The 24380-nt window shown below is 38.4% G+C and overlaps 2 protein-coding genes across 2 annotated transcripts in view; one reads left to right on the forward strand and one right to left on the reverse strand.

Annotated features, from left to right (window-relative positions):
• The window catches only part of Smp_132300 (putative kif-3), a gene marked incomplete at its 3' end in the record, with an annotated part of 34683 nt that extends 26943 nt beyond the window's left edge, over positions 1-7740 (reverse strand). The window contains exons 1-5 of the mRNA XM_018798926.1: positions 7416-7740; positions 7212-7372; positions 6977-7164; positions 3605-3752; positions 1937-2076 (exon numbers count right to left, since the gene is read on the reverse strand). Coding sequence (XP_018650767.1) covers positions 1937-2076; positions 3605-3752; positions 6977-7164; positions 7212-7372; positions 7416-7519 — 741 coding nt within the window. The 5' untranslated portion in view covers positions 7520-7740. The remainder of the gene's footprint in view (positions 1-1936; positions 2077-3604; positions 3753-6976; positions 7165-7211; positions 7373-7415) is intronic.
• A 10363-nt stretch (positions 7741-18103) lies between these two features.
• Smp_018510 (hypothetical protein) lies at positions 18104-21975 on the forward strand. Its single transcript, XM_018798927.1, has 2 exons — positions 18104-18437; positions 21826-21975. Exons 1-2 carry the CDS (start codon positions 18152-18154, stop codon positions 21897-21899), a joined length of 360 nt encoding a protein of 119 aa, XP_018650768.1. The 5' UTR covers positions 18104-18151; the 3' UTR covers positions 21900-21975.
• The last annotated feature ends 2405 nt before the right edge of the window (positions 21976-24380 follow it).

The following is a 24380-nucleotide window of genomic DNA, read 5'->3' on the forward strand; positions in this document are numbered from 1 at the left end:
AAGCACTGGATGGCCGTTTCTTCCTATTGTAGGACTCCTCAGCAGTGCGCACCCACGATTTATTATTTAAACTCCTGAAATCTCCTGTTTCATATTTAATTAACTACAAGTGTTAATGTCTAACCTCAACCAATCTAGTCCAGTGCTTCCGGGTTTTCCATGGTGGTCTAGCTTCAATTGACTCATGATCTCAACTATATAAAATTACTAAAATCTCCACAAAATCCCCTTCTGATAATAATAATTTTGTTAGTAATAATAATAATAGTGATAATCATTATGATCACTACTTTGCACTATACGTAATGGGAAATGTTATCTATTCCAACACATAGTTGTCTATTGAAATTATTTTCCTAGCAAACTGATAAGGTAAATTGGATCGATTATTATATAAAATGGGATTTGAGATTCATATGCATAAATAATATTGACTGAACCATTGTTTTGAAATAGTTGTGGAACCAACACAGTACAATTAGTCTTAACAAATATATCATTTGTTTTCACTTAAAACATTTGTGCGGAAGAATTTCAGAGTTGATATCTTTTCCAACATTCTTGGAACTTAAAGTTGTTTAGCTTTATACTCGATACATCTTCTCATTAAGCTCACAATAATCTTACTTCAATATAGTATGAAATAATTTTATAAAATGATGGTAATGCTTAACGTTATTTTATCTAAACTATTAGGTAGTGTTAAAAGAGGAAAGGATAGATTTTGCAGTAATTCGTAACTATGTTCACCATAAGATATGTCCAGTCATCCAAACAACCGATCTCTATACATATCTGAACAATAATAGACATAATCCCTAAACTCTTAGACCGCAAATCTAGTAACTGGTTAGAAATCATTAAGTGATCAGTTTTGAATTCTTTAGTCCAAAACGTGGTATAACGTTCTTGTGAATTAGTGTTAAATTAATCCTTTGTGGTTTACAAAAAGCTGTTATCTAAGGTACAAAAATGTAGCGTAATAAACGTTTTCTAAAAACTTACGACTGAGAGTGTTCATATGTTATTTTGTCGTTCATTAAAGTTCATTCAATCAGGGTGTTTCAAGAAATTAAAAAGAATGAATTATTGCTCTCTATAATCGTTAAATCAGAAATTACTTCACCAACATTTTCTAATTCTTCATTCGGCTTTGTTTTCCAGGATTTTTTTGTTAGATGACTAGTTGCATCCTCACGTTAAGTGATCCATTAATTTACATACACTATGTTATATCCCGACGAGAATAATGCATAGTAACTGTTGAGATCTATTTATGGACTAATACTATACATATATTCTTAGTGTATAATTGTTAAGTAGTAAAACTACATATATTTATATTCCCTTTTTATTATAAGTTATTAATCGACCTGTTGGTTACTGTCACATGATTTACCATTCTCAAGTTATTCTCAATCTATTAGTCAGTTCCTCATAATCACAGTCACTTTTGGCTTGATATTGTACAAATGTTACTTTCTGTTTTATGGTGTGATGTGGTCTGATTTTGCTTGTATGTAAACCAAGTATGTATGAAATATATGACTCATATGGTGGAGGATGAGATTGGCGTTCTAAACTTAACAGGCAGGGCTAGGTGGAACAATGACCAATCGGAACTTTAGGATGCCCGTACTGATGTATGCGTCATTAGTTTGGTTGTATAAGTCAACGTATCTAAATTGGCAATCGCATTTCGCGATAATTGTATAAACTAAGGACATAACATATTGTAATAATTTACTTGTTGTAATCAAGAAATCTCATCAATTACACGAATGTTACTATCACCAAATACTCATGACCTTGCGTTCTCCGATTGCAACAGACAAGTTTTTATGAAATAGTAAGACTTAATGAATAAGAGAGGTAATGAAAGGTAATTTAGGTAGGATTTATGTATGTAAATTAAGCTCTTTAAAACTCTACTTACAGCCAAATCAACTAAGTGTAATTTCCCTTGACGAAGTAATGTTTTATTCTTCTCTGAATGTTCGCTACATTCAATTGTTATTGTATAAATTGCATGTGAACGTGAACTATGCTCGTTCATATTAGTTGCACCGGTTACACCTGTAGAAAGTAAAAAACAAAATTAATATAATAAGGAATTCAGTAAATCAAGGAAGGCTGAAGAAATCCAGTCTAATGAGTTTTATTAGATAAACGAGGCAGAATTGAACATGTCACGCAAAGTAAGTTATACCATGTCAAGACAAGTGATGAAGGAGTTAGGGATTTCAATTAAACTGAAGCACATCGCTTGAATTTCAGTGTTTAAGTGTGTTTAACGAATAAGTTTGTTTAACCATGCGGACATCTTTTGCTGCGTTCATGCATTATATTATTTGCCTATCCTATGAATGCGTAGAAAGAACTGTTTCTTTTTAGCTTGTTTGCGAATTGTTATAAACATATGTCTCATTTTAATAAAGTGTACCGCTGAAAACTTTTCAGGTAAAAATTTGATAGATTAAGTTGTTTAATGAGTATGCAATAAAAAGAAAAATGAATAATTCCAAGATTATGAGCTTAGTTTAAAATGTCGAACTATTGACAATAAGTTGGTGAGTCTGGTTTATATTAGATGTTTAGTTTATTCGACAAAGTTACAAGCATATGCTTCTGCCTCCAACCAAGTATTCGGAACATTGGACGACAGGTGCAATATTTCCTGAATTCCCCTGCCGCAGTATAGAGCCTGTACATAAGGTATAATTAGTAAAGGTAAGGCGATAACAAGGCCATGGAAATGAAGTGGGCCCGCATAGATGAACATAATCTGAAACAGCATTTAGAAAGCGATAGAATCATCCTTATAATCTGCTCGTTTCAATCTGTTCTTATTTTTTCGAATATAATGTACTAAAAAAGACAGTTGATTTGTGCTGCTAAACTTCTTGGTTAACTTTTATTCACTGTAAACCCCTTTTTAACTTCAACATGAATTACTCAATAGTTCAATAATGGATAAGTAAGTCTGAGAAAACGGGATCGCTGAACAAATTGACCATGGTTGACTAAACGTATTTTATTAGATATATATGATATATTCATTTAGTATTGTTTGTTTGGATCTTCCCATTGGTGTTTAGGACTGTAAATGATCTGTTTCCTATTGTCATTGGTGCATCCTGTGCGGATCGCCTCAATAATGTCTTATGTCAAAAGCGTTGTAAACAAATATGCTTGTGACTTGAGGTATTATCGAGTCAATGCGCACGGGATGCACACATGGCAATAAGAGACTAATCAATTGCAGTTCTAAACATGAATAGGAAGATTCAAACAAATAATGCAAAAATGAATTGAAGTCCACCTAATAGCACAAGCTAATGGCTGTCACGACTCAATAGCTAAGTAGATAGAGCGGTGGAGTTTGAGGCGAACGGTACTGGGTTCGAGTCCCGAAGTGAACGTTAACTCTGGGATGCAGGTATATCCAGCCGACGAATCCCAAGTAGGACGAGACTCGCGTCCTGGATTACACTGCTAACTACCATCCATCTTTTTTATATATGATATAGCAGTAAGATTTCCCATCAAGAAATTATATATCCTGATTACTCATACTTTTGATGAAATTGTGATAAAATCTTACGATTTTTGTTTCCGAATGACATCAACTTGTCCATTTCATTTGGGGAGTGTACAACAAACGAAGATAGATTTTTAACATACACACCGATATCTGGTCTCTCCTTAACATCCAAACGTGCAAATTGATCTTTTCCAAGAAGATCTCGAACCTATGAAATAAATCAAAAGATCAGTAATATACATATTTTAATAAATAAAGTATTTATTTCGACAGATATCTTTTCTAGTTTAACAGCTAAAAATTGATATTTGGTTAATTATCAAAATAAATATCCATAACATGGATAGGACAATATCTATAATAATTGGTAGACTATATTAATTAATATGTTATCAATACCAATGTTTCAAGAATATTCTGTTTGAGAATAGATATTTACAAAGAAAAATAAGTTAATCAAGCTAACATAATCAGAGTGCATGGTTGTAGGTGACTCTTTGGATTCTGAAAAATCAGGTAGTCCAAACCAGATATTGATTCTCATTCAGTTTAGCACCAAATTCCAGATTTGATTGTTCAATGCATCTGAGGAAATTCTTGTCTTGTCAAAAAGGTAGTGTCACCAAAATCATTTCAAGAAAATGTGAAGGAGATTATGATTTTGTATTAGTTGTCTCTTTAAGTACTTTTTATCATAACTTTGCTAACTAATTTGTAATTAAACAAATTACAGATATCAGCATCACGAAGGAAAATAACAAATTATGGTGTTTCAATAAAATTGCATTCTTTTTTAATAATACTAGTAATTAAATATGAGAAGAAATGTATCAGTGGAAGCTATGGGTTAATGAACTTTTCGATACATCTTGAGTGAACCGTTACTAAGTTTCTTAACGATTCTGTTCTAGATTATTGAATAAATCTGCAAACGAAACGGTGGGAATGAAATAATTTGACCACAATTTTTCATTTTATTTGATATTTTTCTGTATAATCAACAGTTAGCTAGTTGGTTAAGTGATTTAAGGCTTTATTTTCACCATCGATGAAGGCAAAACACATTTGTTATAATAGAAAATAAAGCAAGTAGGCTTGAGATTAGCAGACAATTTGATGAGACTATCTCAGCTATAAAGAAGTAATCCTTTTGATATGTAAATATGTGGTCAGTAATGCACAAGATATAAATAAAGCCAAAAATAAGTTTTAAAAACCGTGGAATAGTATCAACCAATAAATGGGAAGACGCTATGTTGTAAGCAATTATAACTGTTAATGTTTGCTGATGCACACCAGCTACAATGTTAATCCTGAATCTGCTCAACTACGCTAAGAGCGATTGTACAGAACGTTTGGTCACCGAAATCAGAAAATGATATATATATATATATATTTGTCGCCTACCATATTGCTTTGCTTAATGTGGAGTGCACATGTCACCAGACCGCTGAATAACACTTGGGCGTTGTATCCCTCACAAACATTAATTTCAAACCACTTCTGAAGTTGTCTATAGCGTTGCTCATGAAATACCAAAAGGATATTCTAATTAGCTCTGTTTTCAAGGATGAAAATGAACAAGCCAGGTGTGACTACCAATCTATTAGTTCAACTCGTATGGTGGCATTGATCTTAGAAAAGTAGTCTAGACTAGGCTGAACGGCGATAGAGTAATAGAACTTGTCGGTAGATGTGCAAAATGATCCTACTAAAAGCCATCCTTGCCAGACAAATTTTCTTATTGTGAGATAGGGGCTGGGTAGTGACTAAATTTATTTGCCTTTTTGTTGATATGACATTCACAGACTTTACTGAAGGATTTAATAGAGTGTTTTTAGTGTAAGGCTTACGAAGAAACCTCTTAAATTCAAAATGAAAGGCATAATACAAGATTGATTTAGAAAATTCACTTTGATAAAAGGTAGAGAGGGAGAGTATATGGGATGGCAGCTGGATAAAAACCTATATAAGCAAATTACAGCAATGTATAATCTTAGTACTCTTGATATTATTTACGTCAATAAATTGTTAGTAATATAAAAATCCTCTACACTCTTGTTTGTAAACAGTCTATAATCGTACAAAACAATACGTAGTGATAAGATTGAGTTCAAAGTTGATGTGGACTAATTAGTCAAATGATTTAAAAGTGTGTGCTCAAAAATTAATTCTAGAAATTGTTCATTAATGGACGTTGGTTAAAGCGACATTCACCAGTACATCGTCGATGAGGCCACATTGACACACGTTCTTGAACAAAAGGGTTCAGTAAAAGTTGAAGACCTTGACTTCAAAATGAATGTACATTACAACTCAACAATTGCTACAGGATTTCGCATGCCTTCATAGCATTTTAGGGTATTCAAGTGGCGTGAATTGGACACAAATACGGATTTGTTCTCCTCCTTAAGAATTTATGCGTAAAATTTCATTCAATCATGCGGTCTGTGTTTCACTAAAGATGCTAATACTCTTGTGAGTGTCAAACCAGCCTATCGGTAAATAAATACCTAAAATAAATAGTTCTTAAGCTTTTGACATCGGTGCTAACCTCAATAATTTTACTGGAGACACCTAGCTAAAGGTGCTTGATCACGCATCTGCACCAGATCTCGATTGAGTACGCCGTACTACGCATCCCAGCTGAGACCAAACGCTTCTCAACGTATCGATAGCTTTCCAAATATATATTTGAACCCCTTCATTTTTAACTTCTGATTTGACTAGGTTGGTATACTTCGATTATAAAGGTGTTATGTGTAAACACGTTGTCAAACCTCGAATACCTGTGGGATCTTTACTGGTAAATACTTAGTTGGGAATTTTAACAACTATTACGGGAATAAACTAAAATAGCTATTTCTCTTATCCGAACGTAGGACGAGATCTCACATTACAGTTTCGTATGATGGTTATTGACGTAGGACCTAGCACGGTATATTTTTCTGCTTCTACTATAATAAGTCATTCCTTAAGGTATCACACAAAGATCGAAGCACTACGGTCGCACAAACGGAGGTTTGGTTTCGGCACTCCCGTAAAGTAGAAAGAGAATGAGGCGTTCAATGTGGACATAAAATATCAGTTTTATTAGTGAAATTTTAAACATAAGTAAGATCTTTACGAAAATAAAAACCGCAAGGAATAATTTGCATCAAACAACTTACTAGATATTACTGAAAAACAAATTATTCACGAAAAATTCAAATGCCATGGTAGCTATCAACAAAACAGCTGATGAAGTATCTAAAATGCATGCTCTCAAATTTAAAAAATCAAAGCTTGATCACAAAATTTACAGAATAATTCCCTGTAAATTTAGCAATTAATATTGAGTAATGAAACAAAACCAATCATTCATTTACTATTACAATAAAAGATACAGTAATCGATCCTTTGAAGGAGTTAGATATGAAAAATGTACAGTACCTCTTCATTATATATCTCCAAATATGAAACACGCACCAAAAATCTCGTATTCGCATCTGCTTTCGCGATTGCCCCGAATATATGGGCAAATGAATTCGGGATAATACCTCTCAGTTCTGGTTCGGATCTGATCCCTTCCATCGTAAATGTTTTTCCGGTACCTGTTTGTCCATAAGCAAATATAGTTCCTTTAGAAATGAAAAATAAATCTGATGACTAATATTTGAAAAAGTACCATTATATCCTTCTAAAACTTTATCAACAATTGGTCTGGCCACCATGTTGTAGATATCAGTTTGTTTACTGCCACAACCAAAAACAATATCGAAAGCAAACTGCTTTGGAGGGTCATCACATGAACTTGTGCGTTTTAATGTCACACACCCATCTAGTTCACTGACCTATAATATAACATAATCTTACATGAATGACAAAAAACAATACCGAAATCACGGACTTGCAGTTCATTGCAATTTCTTTTTTATCCATTGGCCGGCACCGCACGGCGACTTTTACGTTGTCCGTTTCTTCCAATGGTTGCATTACTACACCACAAATGTTCAGCTGGAATTCCCTCAAAAGCAAATCTTCCAATGAGATACGAATATATTACTACACTGAAAAACTATCAAGTAGTTTCGATCGACCGACTATATGAACTGATTCAACCAATAAATAATTTTTAAATCGAACATCGTTTCAAGATAACCGTTGCCAATTGTATTACTCTGAATTCAATCAGTAGGTGCCTTATGTACTAGCATTGGGTGGAAAGCAGCGTGTGTGAGGGGAGCTAAAAAGGAAAACAACAAAAGGAAACTAAGCTTACGACACAGAAAATGCACCACATGTGATGGAATCCCATCACTTTTGGTACAAGAAAATCCGTTAATTTTGGCAAGAAATGATACCGAAAAAGCCGAAGCTTTATCGGAATATTTCAGTAAAGTTTTTTCTGCCCATAATGAGGAACGACCACCTATCCATTGTGATTGTGGCGTCTTGTTGATGGACCCTGTAGTTATTGAGAAAGTTACTGACTTAAGACTACTTCAGCACCTCAAACCTGATAAGTCCAGTGGTACTGATGATATTCATCCTAGGATTATGAAAGCCCCATCGGATAAAATTACTGAATCTTTAGCGGTACTGTTTGATTTGTCGCTGCGGCAGTCCAAATTGCCTAGAGACTGGGAAGACGCGATAATCAGTCCGGTGTATAAGGCTGGGAGTAGTGATTTAGTTGGTAACTATCGACCCGTCAGCTTAACTAGTGCAGTTGTAAAACTGAAGAAAAACATTATTAGGATGGCTGTTATAAACTACGTGGAAAGACATGATCTTTTGTCCAAGGAACAACATGGTTTACGGAAAGGCCTATCATGTTTGACAAATCTTCTCATTGCAAGGGAATATTGGGCTGAGGCAAAAGATCGCAGTATTCCTGATGTCATTTTCATAGATCTAAGTAAAGCCTTTGATAAAGTCTCCCATTCTGGTCTTAAATTAAAACTGGAAAGTTTTGGAATTCATTATGTAGTCATAGTCTGGATAAGTGACTTTCTTCATGACAGGAGACAAAGGGTAAGAGTAAATGGAGCTCTCTCATCGTGGGAACCAGTAAAAAGTGGGGTCCCCCAAGGCACAATCCTAGGTCCTCTTCTCTTTTTACTTTATGTACATGAATTACCAACTATAGCTAAGTCTTCCGTTCTACTATTCGCCGATGACATAAAAGATTTGGAGGCCCATATATAGCATGTCAGACAGAATAGTATTACAGGAAGCTCTTAACTCATTAGTGGCATGGATGAACGGGTGGTCACTAGAAGTAAATCCTAACAAAAGTGTAGTGATGCAATTAAATAACTACGATGATTCGTATCACTACACAATATGTGGACTAGTGTTGCCCAAAGTAAGAAACTATAAAGATTTAGGAGTCATATTAAGTAATGATCTCAAAACAACCAGTCACTGTAAGGCTGCTGCTGCAAAAATCTATATGGCATTATGGTCTATTCGTAGATCTTTCCGGTATCTGAATGGGGATTTGTTTAGATTATTATACCCAACTTTCGTACGCCACATTTGGAATATGGAATCCAAGCAGCGAGTCCTTGTTTCAAATATGAGGCGGATATGTTGGAACGAGTCCGACGCCGCGGGACAAAAATGGTAAAAGGCCTATCTTATGAAGACAGACTGAGATACCTCAACTTATTTCCGTTATTTTACCGGCGAATACGGAGTGATCTAATATCCGTAACGATGACCTTGGTACTAACATGTCCTATCTTTTACTCCCGTCTAGTGCTGATCATTTGAGAGGACATTCGAAGAAAGTCCGAAAACCGAGATCAAATTGTCTACATCTGGAGTTTCGTTTCTCGCACCGAGTAGTGAATTACTGGAATACTCTACCAGAAAACGTAATATCAGCACCTTCTGTTGATATATTCAAGACGAGATCGGACCTCCATAGTGTAACAAACTGCAAGGATAAAACGGCTCAATAGACCTCCTATGCTTATTATTGAAGACTGTAGACTGAAGACTGAATTTCACTACTTTGGTGAGTTTGGGGGAAATCCTTAAAGTGTTAACTATCCACTCAAATTCAATTAATAAGATAATGGAAATTGGATAACGATAACACACGTATTAGATTTAGAAAATCTGGAAATAGATACTAGAGGCAGGTAGTGTGAAAATTCTAAACTGCCACATCTTATAAACAAATAAAGTTGAAAAGACACCGTAGCTAGTAACCTTAATAACGTAAATTAAAACAAGTTCAATTCTCAGTCGTTATACACTGGTTTCCAAACAAATTAATGATCCAAAATTTTATTTATACGATGTTACTATCATCGCTTCGTTATTTCTGTCGTTTCATGTATGTTATATAGCACGCTATTTAAAAAGGACAGTGGTATTTTTGTCCTGGATAAATTTTATAGTATTGATCGCTTAATTACGAATCCAGACCACTGTTCTTGATTTAATTGAATTCGTATCAGTTAAAGTAATCTCCAGGAGCATCGCTTTTTTCTAAAGAAGTTTATCATCTGTACTTTTTGTGTACAGATACAAAAAAGGGCACTAGTGTTTTTTCCCTTGTTGAGTTTATCTTCCAGTATTGTTTGTATCCAAAGAAGTTCAGGTCCTTTTACATCCATTAAAGTAGGATTTTTATAGTTTTTAGATACAGTAACATACAAACCTCTGTTTTTTTCAGTTCAGTGTCTATCACCTATCAAGCCTTAAAGGGCACTTATTCTAGAGATCAGTTTTCTCTGTTATTCTTCCCGTGAGATCCCAAGACAATTTTATAGCGCACGTAAATTATCGTTGTGACAGACTTGCATGCTATTTTCCTGTCGACAATGGAATGCAATCTGACGACTGCAATAAGCGGTATCATAATGTATACACCGAACCCACATTGGCTGCATGTAAAGTTGCTGAAGACCACTGTCACGTTGGCTGTTCAAAGCATGCCGATGCTGATAATTCTTGAGATGATTGAGCTGCTGAACATACCTAGAAATCGCCCTCAGATAAACAGGGAGCAGGAGATGAGCAGAACTCAGTTTTCGAGGAAATATAGAGCGTTATCATGAGCCCAGCTTTCGATTTGAACGAGACCAACAAGGTGAACCACATTAGAAAGGCGGATAGCAGGCGTGTAGATGTAAACACTGGTAAAGCGGAAATGAAAAAAGCACGCTGAGAAGAAACAAATCATAGGCAGCACTAAGTATAAGATCCATTTTGAAGGTTTCGTGTGTGAAAATCCGTCCATGCATACATTCGCAACTTGTTCCTAATGGTTTCTTTATTTATGCATTATTGTTAATCTTTTTGATGCCATTTGAGATTGTAATGTTTTATTTCATAATAGTTTTCTTATCTTTTCTGCCGCTCTCATCGAGTTTCTATGTTTCTTCCTGAACTGTGTCTATGTTTTTTCAATCGATATTTTATCTTAGCGGCAGCCATATTGATTGTTCGCTCTTTGATTGTGTTGCTTGATTTGACTGAGATCGTGCATTTTGGTTGTGAATTGGAGAACTTTCCCAGTATTGGAAACACTTTGTGTTATAAAGCAACAAACTACTATCTTTTGAACGGATTTTTACTTGATCTATCCAGGAAGGACAGCATAAGACTTATTTTTTGGTGCGTTCGGTAACTTCCTTATATTTCTTATCAATTTGTCTATTATTATGGGATCAATTATTGGTTGAATAACTGAGTGGTAATATTTGTTTTGGTAAAATTGTACATTTGTATTTGTGATGAAATTGAGAACCGTTGTTTCCCCGATCACCTTGTTCTGATTTCGATTGGGATGCGCGTCTCTAATTCGGTTATTCTTCAGCCAAACATTGTTTGGATTTCATACTAAGGTATGTGAATCTACGGTTTCATTTCCGGATTCACATATCAACGCGAAAAACACTGCGGGGGAACAAAGTCTGAGCGGTGTAAAGGATGTGGTTAAGAGGAAAAATAAGGTAAATGATTAGCTTACAGTCACACTGAAAAGGAAAAGTAAGAAAACAGAGCGAGAACTCTGCGTTTGATACCAAATAGGATTGTAGGGAGGAGATTTCAGGAGCTGAAACTCCACATCGTGGTAAGACGGACCTTGCTGACTGGTCAGTCATTTTTCAAAAGTTAAGATAACCTTCCGTAAAGGAACTAATGTCTAGATCTGAGCGTGACCTAAGTCGCATTAAGTCATTAGTAAGGAAGCTCTCTCCAGAAACAGTTTCAGGAGTTAGCATCTGTGAGCTTTATAAAATGGGACAAGAGCTGTATTCTGAAAGTAGTCAGAAAAGCCACCTATTAAAGGCTACCTTCGCTGCTGAAGAAAGAAACCTGATACTTGGAAAGTCACTCAAGCTGACGTGATCCGGAATATACGTCCGTGGTGATCTCAGCCTGGCTGACCGTATTAAGAGATGAGCTGTAGAAGTAAAAATAAATGAGCGCCGTCGAAACGATGAAAGGAACTTCATTTCTAAGGGTATTCACATTGTAAAAGTTCCGAACACAACGACCATTGTGGGTAGTAAGCGAAAGTTTTCCGCGAAATTACAAAGTGGCGAAATTCTTTCATGTGGTTTAGAAATTCCTCGACTTGTTCTTTTGTAGGCTGTATTATTCTTAGGTTATCATCCTATCTGGTATATTGATCACAGTATTGTCCAGAAAAATAATGTTAACGGATACTTACCAGTTAACACATAGATATCGCAGACTTCGTTTCCTACATATCTTATATGAGGCCCCAGCAATTGACACTGACGCATCTTTATCTTTGGATCATACTAATTGAAATAAAGTTATTCCACTGATCTGTACTCTCTTTCGTTATAACTGAACACCTTATAACTGGCACACGTTATATACTCATAGACTTTGATCTTAGTCTTAACCCTGTTAATACCTAATAGTAACTATACACTCAGACATTATATTTTAGTTATACAAGCTGTTTACTCATCCAGCCTCACATTATGGCAAGCAACTCTAGTAAAGGAGGAATTTCACAACTTCCAAGCCTACAAAATGGGCAAAGTCTGCAACCCCTATGACTGATGACTCAGTACCTGACAACGATAAACCTACACCTTTTGAATCCTATGCGTCCTATCCACAAATATCACTTTCACTACCTGATTCTCCATGTAACTACCGCTGTTTCACTTCATGCAGTATGCCAACGGTAAGACTAGTTGACATAAAAAGCAAAATACCAGCATGCATCGAAAAGTCAACACGGTCTACCAGACAGCATGCTTTACTAAGGCCTAAATCCAAAATACCAGAAACCAAGGAGTCCAACAGTTTGTCTCACACGTACGAAAATACTGATTAATATAGTACTGACATCCGTCAGTTACAAAACTCTCTAGCCAGAATTAACGGTTGACCTAACCAATTTACAACCCTCACACACATATGGGGTATTAATATTGAAAAAATCTTGGACAACCCACAAAAGTGGAGTTTATTTTAGAGTGTGTGGCTGAAGAAGTGACGAAAAGAGTGATGTCTTCCCATAATGCAATTGTATACAATCGCACACACCCAAATAAGTCAGGAGATATTTGCCTTAAAACATGCGGTATGCTGAAAGTCAACTGCCAGGTCATCTCTCTAGAAAAATGTCGGATAGATGAACTTGCTCTCTCCTGTTAAAGTTTAGCTGTCGTAACGATGCTAAACAATCTATTGACTGGAGTAAAAATATTAGCTCAGTAATTCCATAAAAGAGTATAAAATTCACTCCTGACCTATCGCCCTGCCAACATCGTGTAAAAGGAAGTGAAGCGATAGAATCGTCTTATAGCGTTATAGTAAATAACCAGCTAAAGACAGTTTGCAACACAGTGAATAATATAAAGCGCATGAACAACAAGCATGATGTCATTCCACAAACGACAGGTCGATCCGTAGATCTAGATGAGTCTGTAGATCAGAAGCATCCAACTAAACATATTCACTTATAAATTGGTTACCCTAATCTCAATCATTTTGAGATACCCTAATCATGAATTCTAGCAACAAGCTATCTGGGTGTTGTGGTTTCGGCCTAGCCAGTAGGAGCATTGTGTACCGGCATTGAGTGAAGGAGAGGAGTTAGTTCAGCCCCAATTTACTATTTGGTTGGGAAAGTAAGCAAAGTAAGGAAGGGTGTCTTCGACAACATTAGTATCGATGGAACCCGCATCAGTGATAGTGAGGTTATATTGAAACCCAGCACCACTATAACATCAACGGTGTTGGATTTTTTCAGCAAACTTGTTTTCTACAGCACAGACTACATGAATGCAACTATGGTCCCCATACATTCTGAAGGCGACAGGACTATTGTCAACGGGGTTAAAAAGATCGAAGGTCACAATCGAAACTACTGAATTGCCGAGACCTTGTAGGGATATCAACCGGTAAACTGGCTTTGGAGTCTACCCCTAAAATTGTTCTAACCAGTTAACAAAGAGTACGGGGACCTGAAGAGATATTCAGCCGCCAAACAATGAGAACTATATTTATATGAACATTCGTCAATCTTAGAGTGAATAGTTCCACAGAAATTAAGCGCCAAGTATGGAGAAGACACCATGTGTGAAAATTATATTTGAAACAATCCCAGCGATTGCGACTTAAAAAAATTCCAAAATTTAGTCCAGCAAACCTGTCCGGACCTCTTCAGGGTGACAAGTAAACATAAAATTATCGAAGAAACTTATAATGTCTAACTAACAAATCAAATATTTACTATGCTTATCCAGTCATATTCAGATGTTTACATTATTAGGTAGAACCACAACCGTAACGTTACCGAAAACTCAGGATAGCGATTACGATTTGCGATGATTGTCCCATAATCGCAAACCTAAAATACAACTCTGAAATTTCTTTCAGTCTGAGGAACAAAAACGACATTATGATTTGGGGAGAGTTGAACGGGAAGCTAAAGCTGCTCGAACTTGTGCAAATGACTGTTACATGATTTAGCCGGAGGAAGGAATCCAAGCACCAAATTATTCTTAGATTACACCGTGTAACCTTCGCTTGCACAAATCAGAAGTGGATGTTGGAATACTGCATGACATACGATATTTGGAGGGCACTCTCATCAGGAATATCCCCAGGGTAACTCGCGAGACGTTCTTCCACGGAAGAAACATAGTTGTGCAAGGTGTCCTAGAAAAATGGACGACGATTATGCAGACTGTGATATTTTGGAGTGGAAGTTTGTGAGACAGTCCATGTAGCTTAAGAACATAAGGACTGAACAAGTGGTGGGATTAACTAAGAAGGATGGAGATTCCAGACCACTGTTAGTTATGTCCACAACTAACCAATCAAATCGTTGCTTAAGCTTCCACTACGTCAATCTGGTCTGATGTGTCTGTAAACTATCCCTGTTGCACGTGACCTACCAATCGAATGACATTTTTATCCCATTATATTAGTGTGACTCATGAATTTTATTCATTTTAATAAGACACGCAATACTTGTCTGTATGTTTGTGCGTTTCACTTAATGACTGTAATTCTTTAATTATTGTACTAATGTTTTGTGTTTAGAAACAGATAAAGTTTCAAGCCAAGTTGTCCTTGTTCTGACTGTAGCTTCCACATAGACTCTGGGATAGCCAGTATCGCGTTTACAGTTTTAATAGTATATCTGTAGGACAAAATAAATCCTACACCAGGTCTAATGAAAATAACCTGTCCAACCTCCTGAACAGTGGCCTCCACGGATTTCGTGCCAAGAGACACCAGTTACCAAGTGAAGTCCACATACATTGGGATAGGCCACACAATGCAATGATTGCTCCCAAATGCTTTTGCATGGCCAAGGGTAGGGAGAGCCAGCTCTCTCTCTCCAAACGCTCTCATATGAACACACGTATACAGCCACTGACAAATAAGTCCTACTGCCTACTAGCAGTGAGGGTGTTGTTTACGAAAATAAGCGGACGAAAAGCGGTTGCCTGGTGCTTCAACCGCGCTGATGGACACGGAGAACCCACCTAGGGGAGTTGGAGAACACTGATTACAAACTAATGATGCACATTAGCTCCAAGATACTAAGGGAACAAACGGCGTATCAACCAATTATTGGTCAGTGGCTACCATGAGACTGCATCCACTGAGTTGTGGGTTAGACCTTTAGGTCAAAGGCTCCAAGTGTGGCGCCCTAAGAAAACCACCTGCTTCGGTCCGAGCGCCCGAGTAGTATGAAAGCTTCCACACAAATCAGTGATGACTACTACTGGTCTCATTGTTACTGTGTGGCACATATGTATTTGGTGCCCCCTTGTACCAGTGCTTATGTGTTCAAATAAATAAATGCAGGGATTGGGGGCAAAAACAAATTGGAACTGATTATTCCACCTATGGACTGTTAAGGACAAGGAAAATACGAAGGAGAGACAAGGGCTATCAACTCTGAAAATCCTTCGTAGTCAGGTTACTGGTCTATTCACATGGAGCTCAATCAGACAGGCAAAACGAGGGAGCTAATGCGTTTTTAATCGGAAGCATTAACTGCCAATATATGAACACTGCGAGTTTACCGAACAAAATGGATGGATTGTGTGAACTAGGTGACACTATAATACTCATGTGGTAGAAATATTTGAAACATGGACATCTGAAATTACGGATCGGGAGCTAGCAATACTCAGTATGTCTTTGTTTCGCAACGATAGGGAAACGGGAATGGAGGGCAGAGCAGCTCTGAACCTATGATGTTGTTTGGTTGCACGTCAAGTGTGCATTCAAGAGTTTATTAATAATGATGAATCTGTGTGGTGCTAAGTAAGATCGTCTAACTCCTCGAGATTTCTAGTTGAAGTGATCTACAGGAGGTTCACTGCTGACCTCGAGTTTTACAATCATATGCTGGATAGATTATCCTTTTCAATTTGTCTCGGATACGCTCATTCCTGATTCTATGAGACTTCAATCTATCTAAAGTCAACTTCTCTGAAAATACATACGATGGAGGTGACGACTCTACAGAAGCCCTATTCTTTAACGTCACTGAAGAGCTGAGATTATTTGAGAATGTGAATCCAGCAATCCTCTGAAGAAATAGTCAGACGTCGACACTCTAAGACTGAATATTTACAAACGAAGGATTCGTAACTGACAACCATTCTGGTTTCCCTGGTTAGAAGTGATTAAGCCGTCACAGCCTTTAATTTTGTCTGCGAAACTGAGCTATGACATCCTACTAACGACAGTCATTGAAATCAGAAACGGTTGAATGTATCAGCTTTACAGGTCAATCTATAACAGGTAGATTGGGAAGCTCACCTTTAACTTGATGTGGACACTCATTGGGATTTCTTGCTTTACAGGATCTTATGAGCTTCAAAACAGTCTGTCTCTTAAACGTTCCTCGAAATTTTCATGCAATGTACAGTCATAAACTATAGTATACTTCGAACACTAAATATCGAAAGGAATTCCTGGGTGGAATATAAACCAAGCAGTAACAGTAGCGCGTATGAGCAGTTCAAACAGTCAAGGAACCATTGGACAAGCGCAATAACTGAAGTGTAGTTTCTGGTACTTTGTCAAACCCAAGTGGCTTGTTCTAGATTCCGGAAGTACCTTACGAATAACGACTACGCTATCGATATCCTGTTGAAAGCGACATGCAGCGCGATGAGAGCAAAGGATGGCAAAAGGAACCTAAAGATTGTGAATTTTCGGGTCGCGCTGCGCGTTACTGTTGGCGAACACTTTAACTAAAATAAATTCAATTAAAGTGAAAACAGTAGTTTTAATGTGTAAATTACGATCAAAACAATGTTAATGACAGTTCAACTTCCACCTGATGTCTATAACGGAATCCTGATAGCGATTGTTAAGAACGCGAAGATTTAAGTTATGAGCGGACAATTGATTGGTACTTTTCTTTAAGCTTCAATAAAGAACCCTATTTATAACTCATCAGTCTTTTAACTACGGCAATGCTTATCATTGCGTTCGTTATTAAAAAGGCTGGCAAGATAGGACTTCTTCGATAAGGTGAACAAACTGTCACTAAGTGTTGACACTTGTACAAGAATTGTGCAATTAGTTAGACGGTAGACGTTCATAAAACCTTGGCGTGTGTGCGACAACAAACAAGTTCTGGTTAACAAGTGAGGTGTTAACGCTTTTCAATAGCGTTCAGTTTGCGAACGTGACTGAAGAAAAAAAACATGAATATATGTGTAGTGAATTGTGTGCATCTGTCATTAAGTCCGTATTTTTCCGTGAAAAATGGAGAATATTGGAGTTTTTCAGAAGAACGTCAATGGATTTTGCAGAAGTGTGTAGAATTACCAACTTACAATGGGGTCAGTGAGCACTTGTTAGGCCAGCTGGAAAATAACGATATACAGTAGATAGTATTTGCTAGACATACTTTATGAACATACGTATTCAGTGATACATTTTAGCTGTATTAAGTTTATATTTTCTTTGGATCGCCATCTGTGTTAATATGCATATTCATCTCTTGCATCATCCATCGCTAATGTGGCGAGACTATAATTTATGGACGAGCCAATCAGAAGAGCCTGAGGGGTTTCAAGGTCACGGCGCCAATTTCAGTGCTGATGCTGTAACGGTAATAAAAATCATTACATGCCACCAAAAAGCATTCAAAACCTAAGAACCACAGTTCTCCGGTTCGTTGCCGCAGACAAGCTATCAAACGCTGTCAATACACCGCAGTTGTCAGCGAATGCTATTGACCACCCAGGAGAACCACATCAGTCCGACTTCACTCAAACTATTTCTGCGGTCAAACGGCGCCCTGATAGACAGTCGCTACGATCTAGTCAACATAACCGAAAGATGGAGTGTTTTTACTGCCAACGCTTTGGGCGGAGAGCCCGAAAATGTGGGCACAATAAGTTTTGGAAGCCAGGTGAGACCAGTTTTTCCCATTTGTCTTCATATTATTCTGAATCAGTATATCCGATAACCATAGCTGGTAGTTTACAGGGGCTACAGACTACTATTCTACTGGATACAGGAGCTTCAGTATCCATTGTGAGAGAAGGGTTTTTAAGCACATTGAATCGCATAAACCGACAAAAACCATGTTCCTCCACACTAAAAACAGCCGGTGGTGACCTTCTGGATGTACGGTCTAAGGTGTGGTTGGAGGTAACGGTGAATAAACACTCATTCCTACACGAATTTTTAGTATGCCACACACTCACCTGGGATGCTATACTTGGAGTTGACTTTATGTTAAAATACGACGTCGTTATACATGTAGCTAAGGCGGAAGCTCGAATCGGGGAAGTAACCATTCCGACACATCGCCTTAAGAACGCAACTAAGTTGGTAGCTCACGTAGGGGTGTCGGAAGTCATACACCAGGTACAAACCAGTAAACAAGTATCAGAGGATGTCCGTCTATCAACCATTTCCTTACTTCAAAAATTTAGTTCTGTTTTCTCAGAGACTATCTCTGGTAATCGGACGACCACGGTACAACACTCTATTCCCACAGGTGATCGTATGCCATTACGTCAACCACCCCGAAGAGTACCGGTACACTATCAGCCTCAGTTAGAATCAATGATAAAAGAGATGTTAGAGAAAAAGATTATTGTGCCATCTTCATCGCCGTGGGCTTCACCCATTGTTTTAGTGAAGAAGAAAGACTCCTCCCTTCGATTATGTATAGATTACCGTCGCCTTAATGCTATAACGAAGCGCGACTCCTTCCCACTACCACGGATTGATACAACATTGGATGCTATGAGAGGTGCGTGTTGGTTTTCGACTTTAAACCTAGCATCCGGATACTGGCAAGTAGAAGTACGACCTCAGGATAGAAAAAAGACGGCATTTGTTGTACCAAATGGTCTCTACGAATTTCAGGTGATGCCTTTCGGGTTAACTAATGCCCCAGCAACCTTTCAACGACTCATGCAGACGGTTCTACATGGCCTGGTACCACACAAATGTTTGATTTACCTTGATGATATTATTGTGTATGGCAGCACGCCTGAACAGCATAATGCCAACTTAAGGGCAGTCTTACAGCGTATTAAGCAGCACAATTTAAAGGTGAAACCGTCCAAATGTCGACTCTTGCAGAAAGAAGTACTCTTTCTAGGACATCGCATTACAGAGGATGGAGTAGCAACAGATAAGGAAAAAACGAGCGCCATTATTAATTGGCCACAGCCGAAATCTGCGGAGGAGGTACGTAGCTTCTTGGGGCTCGCTTCTTACTATAGACGTTTCGTGCGCGATTTCGCATCCCTAGCAGCACCTTTACATCGCCTGACGCATAAAGGACGAAAATTTTTGTGGACCACAGAATGCCAACAAGCATTTAACACCCTGAAATCATGTCTTGCTGCTCCACCCATACTAGCTTTTCCAGACACTTCAGATAAAGGAGGTGAGTTTATACTTGACACTGATGCTAGCTCGTCAGCTATCGGAGCAGTCCTTTCTCAAACAACAACAAGATGGACAGGAGAGGGTCATAGCGTACGCTAGCCGGCGGTTAGATAAAAGGGAGACAAGGTATTCTACGACGCGCCGAGAGATGCTGGCTTTGGTAAAATTTTTGCAACATTTTCGTCACTATCTCCTAGGGCGCCCTTTTCGTGTACGCACAGACCATCGTGCATTACAGTGGCTTCGTTCATTTCGCGAACCAGAAGGTCAGGTGGCACGCTGGCAGGAGAGATTGAAGGAGTTTGATTTTACTTGCAAATACCAACCTGGCAGCCGTCACACAAACGCCGACTCTCTGTCTCGTATACCCTATGCTCATAGTACCATTAGTGCTGTCCATTATCACAGCACCAGAGATCGACTGGGCGTTCTCTTCTACAAACAGACCCTGACCTGCAGTTCATTTACCTACGACAACTACTCGGAAACGATAAACCTTATGCGGCAGAGTTAAAGGATCATTCCCCAGCGACGCGCCGTCTTTGTACCAAGTGGAGTAACCTGAGATTGTATGGGGACACACTATTTATAGTCAGCGAGTCAAAACAACCACTGTTGATAGTACCACGTGTGCAAGTTCAAAATATTATGGAGCAGGTGCATCGAGAACTCGGGCACTCGGGGAAACGGAAAACTGAACATGCGATCTGCCAGAGGTTTTGGTGGCCATCCATCCATGAAGACGTGACTGAATTCTGCAAAAATTGTAGCACGTGCCATGCCATCAAGTCACCTCAGCAAAGACCTCGTGCACCGTTAGTCCCAATGACGACAGAAGGTCCACATCAACGAGTCGGTATCGATATCATGGGGCCACTTACAACATCAAAGAACGGAAATCGTTATATACTGGTGATGGTGGACTATTTTAGCAAATGGTGTGAAGCCGTCCCTATACCACAACAAGATGCCCTCACGGTCGCTCGAGCTTTCATTGATCATTGGGTCTCCCGTTATGGCGCTCCATTCTCACTCCATTCCGACCAAGGTACAGCTTTTGAAAGCCATCTCGTCGCTCAGGTATGCCGATTATTGGGTATCCGCAAAACACATACCACTGCATACCACCCTGAAGGTAACGGCTTAGTAGAAAGAACAAACCGAACCATTAAAACCCTCATACAGTCGTTTATCAATAACTCGTCGACGGAATGCTGGGATGATGCAATACCCCAATGCTTGTTAGCTTACCGCGCATCAGTTCACGGTTCCACGGGATTTTCACCTGCGATTTTACTCTTTGGACATGAATTACGTCTGCCTGTTGAGATTCAAATGCCGTTGTTGCCTTTCGAAGCTCAAGACCATGTACCATACGTCCGTAACCTTCGTAGCCGTCTAGCCGACGCATATCGTCTAGTTAAAGCTAATTTACAAAATGCCAGCAAACACCAAAAGGATGTGTACGATCGACATGCGAACGGGCCTGTATATAAACCTGGAGATCGTGTGTGGCTACATCGCCCTATGGCCCCACCAGGAACATGCGGTAAGTTTCACCAACCGTGGAAAGGGCCTTATGAAATCGTATTTATTCGGTCCCCTACAACATTCGTCCTACGTAACCTCCAGCGACCTCAAGACGACGTTATAACAGCACACTACAACCAATTTAAGCCAGGTAAAACAACGGTACACTTAGATACCCCGTTTGTCAATCCCCTGACTGCTACCAGCCATTATGAGGTGCCACCAGAAGGAGGAATAGCATACCCATGCCCGCAACCAGGCACTGAGGACAGTGCCTCATGGAGAGAGGGGGTAGTGTAACGGTAATAAAAATCATTACATGCAACATTAATAATGTGAGTTTGTATTTCTCATTGCAGGGCAACAAAGAGTGAATGCACTGGAAGAAGAAGAACAAGCCCTACGCGGTCTGAACCTGCAGAATAACGAGTAAAACTATTTTGTAATAACTTTCCCCTTTTGTACTAAAAACCGCGTTTTTCAATCTCAAATATATCTGTTGCACCAGCACACCGTGTTCTCACTTCCGAAGCACTTGTCTGTCCTGACTGTTGTGTTGCTGTTTCAGGTCGCTCCTGCTCCCAAGTAAACGTCGAAATACAACGTGCTACAATGCTCATGCACGACCGGCTTTACAGAGAATTTTGGAGTAGACTTGACAATTAAGCGGCTAAGACAAATAAGACTATTAAGAAGTTCCTTTATTTGTGATTGTGGTAATCAAGTGACTTGTAGACGTTGTGCAGACTACCGCGATGTTGTCCTTCGATGTAATATATGTTGAAGGAAGACGTTTGCTAGAATAGGAACCTTTATCGCTCGATCCAGATTGAGAATAAGGCATATCATAATAATTACCGCCAACTGTATTATAAAAGAACCAGTAACATTGGCTGAAAAAATCGCATATGTTACTGAAGCTTCGGCTGTGCAGTGGTATGAGTGTTGTGGGGACATATCCATTATAAAAATGATAAACTTACACAACCGGAGTACACACAAACAATAATGAAGCTATGTGGTCGAGGCTGAGAGGGTTTTTGTGAAATTATCATGGCTCCAGAGACCAATTATTATGGAGCCACATGGATGAGTTCCTTTACCTTATGCATTACGATTTAAAAACCTCTGAACGTTTTTCTAACCTTGAGTTTTTGGACCATATAAAAGGATGTATCCACTTTAATTATTTGGTATTGTATAATGTATTTTTACTCTATGCCGACTGTTTACTGATTGGCTAACATTTCTCGACGTCACTTAATGTTCGCTCAAAGGTCGTCAATAAATGATAGTCTCGCCGCTAGTTGCAGAACCAATTTCTTATATAAATATACATAAATAAGTTCGATCAAGCACTAACTATTATTGTTTTGTTCTGCATCAGCGCCCGTTGGCAGTTAAACTGTTGGAACTCAAACTTTAGATACATGTCTTCAGCAAGCAAACTTATGGGATAAATTTGTAATACATCTAGTATGCTTAACAGTCTCTTTGTATTTCAGAAGGCGAAGGACACCAGACAAATGGTTGATGGCCATAAAACATCTCTTAGATATGTTCTGGCTCATATCATGCATTCGAAACTAGGTATCGAATTTACGTTCTGACCATGGCTTCTACCGTGACATAGTGGTCGGACTTGTCTACCTTGGTAACCCAATCGAGGTATATTGGCTGGAACTCTCGTCCATTCGGATTCTATCATGACAAGCGGGTTGGTTGAAAAGTAGTAATACTAAAAGCAACAAACTCATGAGCTGAGAGCAAAGTCGTACCGCTCACCGTACGGAAGTGTGTTCTTCCCAGAAGTTGTCTTCCCACAACAAATGGATTTAGAAAGGATCAGCCCTAAAGATGTCACACAGTTGTACTTTGGCACTACGCTAGTGCCCTCAGTTTGTCAAGGCTGCTCCTAGCCAGATCTTATCAGGTACCTCATGAAGTATACAATGCGGGCAACCGCTAAGTGAAAATCATCCTCTTACCTTTAACGGCACGTGGAATCACACGTTCATAATTAAATTACGAGACTAGACTTATATTGCTTGGGACTACTTAAAAAGAGGTATTCCCAATTGTCGATTTTATTAAGTTACAGAGGGTAAGACTGCTTTTTGTGAGTCTCGATCACTAGGCCTACTGATATGGGAATTTTTATCAGATGTCTGTAAATAAGACCTTACAAAAACTTACATCTCAACGCAAGGTTTCTTTCATGACACGAGGGACAAACCGAGTATGTAAGAGTTGTTTTAAAGGTAAAGGTAATGTAATTAGCAACATATAACTGTTGCTTTTTCGTGTCCTCTAGCGGCACGGATCCTTTTTATCGAGCATAAAGGCTCACTTAATCGTGTCACATTTTTATTCAGGTTTTCCAAAACACCCCACATTAATTGCTAGTTTTTACTACATTTTAGAATCAAAGTGACGGTAACCATACATCTCAGTGACAACGGAGACGTATACATTACCCATTTATCTTGTTAGAAACGCTTTTTACTGCAGTCTGATTTTCCCGAAAATATTGTTTTTCATGCATACACTAGTATTTTGATTTGGATCGACTGCATAGAGAAGCTGATTATCCTGGGAAGAAAATGGGTGACCTTGGAGATATTATTGTGAAAGGTGAACTTTGATATGAATTTTGGCGAAAAATGTAACATTAAGGGCTGGACTTCGAGAAATGTCTCATTAATTGAGATAGTTTTGTAGAAAACTGACTGTTATCCCAGGATATTCAAAAAGGCACTGGTCGGTTGCATTCTCGCATAAATCCACACCGAATCTTTTTGTGGAGTTTCGCCCTTATTAGGTTGCTTTGAAGCTAGACACATTAAATGTAGTTGAAGTCATTATACAGTTTTCGTTTCTATCAGTAATCAAAACAATACTAATCGTTGGACTC

This window comes from Schistosoma mansoni, chromosome 3, assembly GCF_000237925.1.
Source record: "Schistosoma mansoni strain Puerto Rico chromosome 3, complete genome".
NCBI classification, from domain to species: domain Eukaryota; kingdom Metazoa; phylum Platyhelminthes; class Trematoda; order Strigeidida; family Schistosomatidae; genus Schistosoma; species Schistosoma mansoni.

Bases quoted from the DNA above. Each gene is read 5' to 3' on its own strand.
- Smp_018510 (XM_018798927.1), top strand. From the start codon at position 18,152: ATGCCACCAAAAAGCATTCAAAACCTAAGAACCACAGTTCTCCGGTTC. The intron at 18,438-21,825 runs GTGAGACCAGTT...TTCTCATTGCAG, and splicing joins CAATAAGTTTTGGAAGCCAG to GGCAACAAAGAGTGAATGCA.